Source organism: Branchiostoma floridae, chromosome 8 (genome assembly GCF_000003815.2).
Source record: "Branchiostoma floridae strain S238N-H82 chromosome 8, Bfl_VNyyK, whole genome shotgun sequence".
NCBI classification, from domain to species: domain Eukaryota; kingdom Metazoa; phylum Chordata; class Leptocardii; order Amphioxiformes; family Branchiostomatidae; genus Branchiostoma; species Branchiostoma floridae.
In genome coordinates, this window is record NC_049986.1 from 11,977 (window position 1) to 20,699 (window position 8,723).

At 40.6% G+C, this 8,723-nt stretch overlaps 1 protein-coding gene across 1 annotated transcript; it reads left to right on the forward strand.

The window, feature by feature from the left end:
• The first annotated feature begins 1,870 nt into the window (after positions 1-1,870).
• On the forward strand, positions 1,871-8,520 carry LOC118421645 (netrin receptor UNC5C-like). The gene is made up of 9 exons (XM_035829058.1): positions 1,871-3,815; positions 4,207-4,349; positions 4,623-4,717; positions 4,903-4,974; positions 5,276-5,341; positions 5,865-6,824; positions 6,939-7,091; positions 7,269-7,442; positions 7,714-8,520. Exons 1-9 carry the CDS (start codon positions 3,547-3,549, stop codon positions 8,413-8,415), a joined length of 2,634 nt encoding a protein of 877 aa, XP_035684951.1. The 5' UTR covers positions 1,871-3,546; the 3' UTR covers positions 8,416-8,520.
• Positions 8,521-8,723: the final 203 nt, after the last annotated feature.

Below are 8,723 nucleotides of genomic sequence, written 5' to 3' on the forward strand. Positions count from 1 at the left end.
TGGCATCTGACGACAGCTCTCATAGGAGAGCTTAGGGACCCAGGTATGTCGCAAATATACTCTTTGCGCCTCCTTGACTTGGGAGAGACTATTAATCAACAACCAAGGCTTGTGCGAAAAACAATTTGCCATCATGATAATAAATCAATCAGAGCATTTAAACATCAACATCACGAACTTGCATGTATCTCCCAAACTCAGACTGATTATCTATATGTATCACGTGTCATTTTTCTTGCATATCGCTCGTGTAAACATCATCTTTATATACATCAATCACAATCAAACTGTCTATACAATACACAGTGCAATGAAATCTGTCAACATGTTATCAGTCCGCTATTTCGTGGGGAGGATTTTAAAGAGCAGCTGGTCGAAAGTCCAAACTATATGCAAAACTTATAAGTTGATTGTAAAGGTTGTTGTCTTGTGATTGGGCAGACTTTAGCTGGCGTGATCGCTAAAACAAATCAACCAAGGGCAACAGACTAGAGTGCAGTTTTTACTGAGTGAACGAGGCACGGCTCAGAGTCGAGTGCAACTCTGCGACGGCGGTTAACTGTTTTCTCGTTCCCTTTCAATAGAAAGTCGGACGCCGTACAAACACAACCAAGGTAAGTGAACTCAATTCGTAGTTCATCCTGTAATATTTTTTCCATCTAGGCATTGCAACTTGCAGCAAGTGACAAACATGGAAAGTTAGTTTTCCCAGACAGACAGACTAGCCTCCGTAGCAGGCTCTCTGCGGCCATTTTTCGGCTCATAATACACTTTAGCTGGCCATTTCTTTTTGTACTGGGTCGCTGGGCCGTCAGTGATTACGGGCCTCTTTAGCGACCCAGTACAAAAAGAAAAGGTCAGCAAAGTGTATTCTCAGCAGAAAAAAGGCCCCAGACAGCCTGCAACGGAGGCTACATACAGACCAAGTTTTGCTAAACGCATTACAGGCGGACTTGGGCAAAACTTGGTCTGTCTGTCTGTCTGTCTGTCTGTCTGTCTGTCTGTCTGTCTGTCTGTCTGTCTGCCCAAGTAATGGTGGTGGAGGTCTTCGGGATAACTACGGTCGTATCGATTATGTTCCGGCCAGATTCTTCCAAGGCTTAGGTCCCAATTGGAAAAAAAGAGCTCTGTCGGACAGTTTACGGACTGTTTCTTGACATTCTTGGTCGTGACCCATACGTGTCTCTATGGGGTACCCTGCGTCTCCCGGAATATATTTGAGTACAGCCGGCCCCCTGGTTAATTCTAAGTCGGAGTTTAATTCGGCCCGGAACCCGGTACGAAGACGCTGTGACCTACCTATGGGGAAAACGGAGGGGTACCCCCGTTATCCGGCAGTCTACTGGGGCAAATTTGTGGTTTCGGGGCCTGGTCGGGGCTACATCCCCTGCGGGATCCGGTGCATTCGGACCTAAGCTTAAGACCTAAATTTAGTTATTCTTTGATACATTGAGATGTCATAATTTTTGCCCGGGGGCGACCACTCCTGCCATACCGTAACTGACAGCCCTATAGGTGCGTAGTTATCAAACAATATAATGGTTACAAACTGGAATAAAGTTACTGAAATAATACACTTTTGAAAGATGAACGAATCACGAATGAAAGAATTACACGTACATGTGCTGTCAGATACAATTTGAAATCTGCCAAGCTCCATTCTCTAACGGGCATCGATATAGCCTCCTTGGGGCAATTTTCCCGTTTGTTGTTGCGCCAAATAGCAATTACTCAATAGTACAAGGGTATCTTATTACCTGGATGTCTAACCTTCATCGACGTTCTTTGTTGTTGTTGTTTCCTCTCTATGTAAGTAAGAATAAAATATAGAAATACAATGAGTTTCTATTACCTTATTCGCATACCTATTTGAGGTTCAGTAGTCCATCGTGCAATCAGTTCGAAGGTGTTAAGAAACCCACTAAGATGACCTCAAATTGAACCTGGTATTGTGTTAATGTTTAGTCAACCATTAATGTGCCGGGGTTTATTTTGCCGAATGGGCGTCAATGGCAAACAAAAACGGTACACAATTGCATGTCACTCAAAGAAAGTCCTGTATAAATTTTGCTGCGTAGCAGCCAGATATACATGAAGACATTGCTATCATTTGGCATATCAAAACCATCCCGTTTTCTTGGTTATGATCCATATCACCACTTGAGATTCAATAGCCCATTGTGCAAACAGTTCGAATGTGTTATGAAACTCACTCAGACGATCGACCTCAAATTGAACCTGGTATGGTGTCAATGTTTAGTCAATCATTAATGTGCTAAGATTTATTTTGCAGAATGTGCGTCAATGGCCACAAAAACGGTACACAATAGTATGTCACTCAAAGAAATTCCTGTATAAATTGTGCTGCTAGCAGCCAGATATTCATGTCGACATTGCTATCATTGGCATATTAAAACCATATTGGTTTCTTTGTTATGATTCATATCATCACGCACCTGGTACTGAAAAATATACAAACGTGTCTGTTTCTCACTGGTGTACTTTAGTGTTGCAAAAATTGTATACGATGCAATGTGAACACATAGCCTGATTGAACCACAGTTCTAGCAGCCGTGAGAATCTACTTACTATAGCCAAGCCGCACGAAGTTTGATGGCCAACACCAGTAAGTATGGAAAAATCTCTGGGCAGGGTACCAATCAGCCCCTGATTACAAGAGATTGTGTACTATACCGTGGACTTTTATAGACTGTCTGTTGCATCCAAAGGGTATTTGGAAGAAGTGAATGGTTGAATAGTATTTGGCGATAACGTAAACACACTCACCACCACCATCTCTCGTAAGGAGGGTGGAAAAGGTGGTGTGTCACTTAAAAGTTTATCGATAGTATCAAAATTTTGTTATGTGGATGTAAAAGCATATACTTTTACTAGCTTCCATAGATTCGATGGCCGATCCCATGTGCCTATGTATACATAAAACTGGCGAATGGATTATAGATTACATTGAATCACTCTTATTCATGTCCAGAAAAACTAGCTATTTACAAAAGCATTCAAGTGTCCATGTAACCGTGGATTGTAATATGAAGAAGGTTTGGCATGGCAAACAAATATACGAGGGGGGGAGGCGATTGTGTTAGTGCAAGTCATACCATCTATGATTTTGTTCTGTTTGAAGTACAGGGGAGTCGCCTTCGAAATGGCAGGCCGACACTTATGGATAGTCTGGCTCTGCTACATGGCCGTTACCTTTTCTGCAACCAACGGACAAGCAAGTCCAGGTTAGTGACGTTACGTACATCTCGAATACTGGTGCACAGCTTAAGTTCGAAAATGTAAAACAACACCTTGGTCTACCTTGGTTGAAAGCATTACTGTGGAACCGATTTTAAACTCATACAGCGTCAGGAATTTAAGGGAAACTTCCAGCTGACAATACATATACATGTACATACTATTTAGTGCATTTGTTGGTTACATACATTCCTTTCATAATTCAGACGGGCGGCGCGTTGGAGAATCTAGTCACAGTTGCCTTCATACTTAGGCCTAAATATACCTAGTACAAAATGATACTGCGGAATGTGTATTATAAGTATTACATGCAAAACCTCTCCTGTATTGTCCCAGAGTCAACATCATACTTTCAAACTTCATTCCATATTAGGTGGGCGTTCTCTTAATCTACAAGTTTCACCAAAAGAGCTCACTACAGCTGCGGGCTCCACGGCAACGTTCGTATGTTCAGCACAGGTACACGGCACGGGACAAAAACTTATACTGAGATGGACATGGTCGGATGGACAACTGGACAGCGATCGCGTAATTCAGAGTGTACAGAGCAGTACAAGGTAGGTCCTTATCACTATCCAAACTGATTCATTGTCAATATTTCAAGGTTAGCTGTACAACTGCCTCTCATTTCATTTGATCATTATCAAGATTGACTTTGGCAAGATGCCAAGCGACTGTCAAACACGCAATATTTCAACCAGTTATAGTTCTGTAACACTCTATTGTAGCAAGTATGACTGCCAAAACACGGTGGCTATAACATTTTTGAAAATAAGATAAAATAACCGATAATCCTAAACTTGGAATAACTAAGTACTTTCTTGAAGTTATAATTGTGTGATTAGACAACCGTATATTCTGCATTTACAGGTAGACATTAACCAAGTTTAAAGATACACGTAGAGTCCAAAACCAAATCTCAAATGCACTTATTTATATTTCAATTAGTTCTGGTGGACAGACAACCTTCAAGACGAATACCTTACAAATACTGGACCTAACATCAGCAGACGCAGGGACATACACCTGTCAAGCATCATATGAAAATCAACATAAGCAACTCACAGTGTGGCTTCATATCAACGACAAAGGTTTTTGTCATACTACATTGTCTTTACATACAAGGCTTAATTCATTTGATTATGTGCAAAAACTGCCACCGATATGATGCTTTGGTGTGATTGAAACATCAAGCTTAAGTTAATAAAAGATACACAATAAGTACACAATGCATGGTGCTTTTAAGTGTAAAGGCCTTTTTTCATAGCCTTTGTGATATTTTGAGCAGTTGTCTTGAAAACAAAGACTTAATCTTATTTTGATGAAAAGTAATACTTGGCCATATGTGCATTCTATTCGAATAGGCAGTCAGCTATGGTGGATAAGCATTCCTGCCATCTGTGTACCATTACTGATTGGGGCTGTCATTCTCTGCTTCTGCAAGCGAAGGAATTCAAAGGTATTGCAAGACAACTATCATTCTGGTTTGTGTTCAAATTCATCTCTCCGAAAAGGATTTACTGTTCTATTTCTTACCCAACTCTCAACAGATAGGTTGGTACGCTAATCCGTTAAAGTATCTGTCATTTACGATATGGGTTACATGTGGCTGTGACCTAATGATATTTCTGTCTGTTTCATTAGAACACAGCTGACAACACAAATAGAGCAGATCTGCAGGAGGAAGGTGGAGTAGTCAATCCAGACACAGATGTGGTAAGTTAGTCAGCAGGTACCTTTCGATCTCCATGTCACAGATTTTTTTTGTATTTCATGTATTAAATCATAGAAATGTGCCCATTGTTATGAAGTTCATATATAAATAGTAAGTCAATCAACTCACCAAGTGTCGAGCAGTCATCGGGCATACCATAGTTGGCACAATATTTTCCCCATAAGACCTTTAAATTTCATGTGTGTGTTTGTGTGTGTGTGTGTGTGTATGGCTGTGTGTGTGTGTGTGTGTGTGTGTGTGTGGTGAAGTGTTTTATTTGAACCAGAAAAATCCTCTTCGTAGGAGGACTCAAGTCTTCACCAGGAGACTGTTGATGGAGAAGTCAATACTGACTGTGTGGCAGAAATGGTGAGTGAGTCAGCAGATACCATTACAACAGTTCTAACACATAGTTTTGGCATTTTCCACAAAGAAAATGCAATGAGTCTAATCATGGACAAAGTCTTTGCATTAGGCACAAAACAAACATTAATGAATGTACATCAGATCACTGATAAAATGTACATTATCATGCTATTTGTTTTAAACTACAAAGCAGCGGAATGAAATTATTACATGTTTGCAACCCCAGCAGAATTAAAGTAACTGTCATATTAATTAACAGACATTTTTCTGCTTTAACAAAATGTGTACTAAATCTAAATCACAAATGGTAAATCCAGCAAATCAAGTGACCAAGCGTTCATCCACTTTATGAAAGGGTTCTCATCATGCTAAACACCTTATTTATCTGTTGTGTAAATGGTCTCAAACAAAACAATGCATTGCCAAGCATATTGTAGGAACATTCGTATTCGAATGAAGAATAATTGTAGCCAGACCACAACTGCTTTATTTGACATCATTTATTTAATGATCACATTATTTCTAGGACGTCCAGAATGCAAATTCGTCTGACGATGACAGGGTCTATTCCATATCAGCTGAAGAGGAAAAGAGAGGCATCTCTGGTTCATCACAACCAAATCATGGATGTCCACAGCCACAGCACAAGTCACAACACAGCACATCACAAGTGGTCACAATGAGAAGCACCCCTGTTTTCGAACTTTCCGAAAATAGCTCTATCAGCAGAAAGCAAAATCCTTTAAGAAACAGACAGAGAGATTCTGGTTATGCTAGTAGAGATGCATTAGACGCTGTACAAGAAGACTTCAAATGGGGGTCCAGAGAGTTGAAACAGCTAAAAACTGAAGCCCGTGAAAAACTTTGTAAAATGTCGCCAAGTGAACGACTCCAAACTAACATAGTCAGTAAGAGCTTTGCATCTGGAGTCTTCAATGAAAATGGCGGCCACCTTTCAATTCCAGAAGCAGACGTGCACATGTTCATTCCACCACAAGCAATCAAAACTGGTCGTTCTCAAGAAGTCTACATATATTTGGAAAGGAACCCTAGTTGCAATGATAAAGTCATGTTAGGTCCTGTACTTCACTGTGGGCCTCCAGGTCTCAAATTTGATGCTCAAGTGATATTCTCATTACCCATTAATACCAGCAAATGGAAACTCGTCCCAATGCGAACAGAAACGGACATTGAAAAACCAACAAACTGGACACCCATCAGTGAAACTGCAGATGCCTTATGTTTCATTGAGGGAAGCACTTGTACCTTTTTAGTTGACCATTTCACTGGCCATGGCATGTCGTGCAATGATGATCAGGCATTCCTAATCGGCGCCTTTACCTCACTGTCTAGAGGTTCATTGCAATATTTAGGTTCATCAAACGAGTCAACTTACGTGTCATCACCAACTGATGAAACTGAATACACCAAAGATCACTTCATGTTCCACATCAGATGTTGGAAAAATGACCAAAAAGTGACAAAGGTGAGGGACATACACACTTATTCTAAGAATATCTTATGTCTCTGTTGGTCAGTTTGAAATACTGCATATGCCTATGCATGTATGACAGAACGAAATAATTTTCACCGTCTGCAGAATGTGCTCTCAATGGAAGAGGAACAGCGCTGTCGCCTCCTGGACAAGTCACTTATCCACATGCACCCAGACGTGAACAAGAAAGGACTAGAGCTTGACATCGAAGAAGTCAGTCCTGGTTGGACTCAAGTGACACCTCGTGGGAGAACTGTGGTAAGTCCGATGGCCATTGTATTAAAAAATAAAGCTGTGGACTGACATGATATGTACGGGTATGCAAATGATCCTTATTTGCACATCAGGCAATCAAAAATGTTTTGAAAACCTAATCTAAATGATAAAATATGGGGTGTTTTCACAACATATAATTCCCTACTTGTGCACATACAGGTTCCTTATGACAGCCTGATGACGGGTTCTGAGGACGTTGTGGAAGTCGCAGAATACGATTTCAAGTTAAACGACAACACAGACCAGAGATTTAAATGCCAGGTCATAGCCTACCAACTCGACCATCAAGAGGACCAAGCAAAGCTGGACATATCCTGCCCAGACAGCCCTGAGGTATGTACACGTATATAAAAAGAACATATTGAACACCTAGTTCTGGTGAAGAGCTGAGCGAGTAAGAAAGAGCTGCAGCTGGTACACTTAATCAAGAAAATTATTAAACTTCCCAGCAGAAAGCTCTTCGACAACTGCAATAAGTCTAGACTAAGTTATAAGTCTTGTGTGCCAGATTGGATGGATTGTACTAAACTTGTCTAATGCATTGTATACGTATCAGTGCTTTCAATTCCTCTTCAGTGACCCTTTTTGAACTTGAATGCCACAGGTGCTTCGAGAACAAAAACGAGATGAGCAGCTTCTGCCACCCGAAGTCTTTAACAACATCTGTAAGTATATGGACATTGAAAATTATCAGCGGATACAGGGCCCAAATGCAAAAGGCTGGAAGTCTCTTGCAAAACAGCTTGGACTCCCTACAACCATCATTGAGCACATGTTGACCAAGACTGAGTCAACTGAAGAGAGAAGGGCAGGAGCCACACCTTTGGGTGCAGAAGCAGCAGAAACAACCAGACAGATCAGAGGCCCAACTGCTACTATCCTTGGTTTGTGGGAGCTCCAAAACAAACGACAAGGACTGCAAGCAATACAGACTTTGCGTGACACTTTCCATAGACTAGGTAGACCAGATGTTTGCAGAATCTTGGATCCTGTTATTGAAGGCCAACAACAGCACTTTGAAGAGCACCCTGGGGTTGAAACTTCAAGATATCTCATTCGTTATCATACACAACTTAGTCCTGTGCAAGAGGCAAGCAGTGGGCTAGCTGGAACTAGTGAAGAGACGACAGTGCCAAATGGTTATGTGAATTCTGAAGCAGTCCAGTTCCCAAGCAATGAATTGTATGAAACAGACAGAACCAGTGGTATAGGATCAAGTGGGTCTTCGACCTACAGCGACAGATCTAGGCAGAGTTCAAGTGGATCATTAAGTCAACGATCTACTGGTTCTACACAAACTCAGTAGTGGTTGACTCAGATACAAGTACTGGATAACTTCAATATAGGAAATGTACAAATGAAAATTCATTGTAGTGAAGAATATTCACTGTAGAAATGAACATTCATTGTAGAAATGAATAACAATTTACAGTAGAAATGAATATTCACTGTCTAAATGTGTATTCACTGTCTAAATGTATATTCATTGTAAAATGTATATTCAGTGTTACAGTAGAAATGTACATTCACTGTAGAAATGAATATACACTGTAGAAATGAATATAGACTGTATAATGTATATTCACTGTATAATGTACATTCAGTGTAGAAATG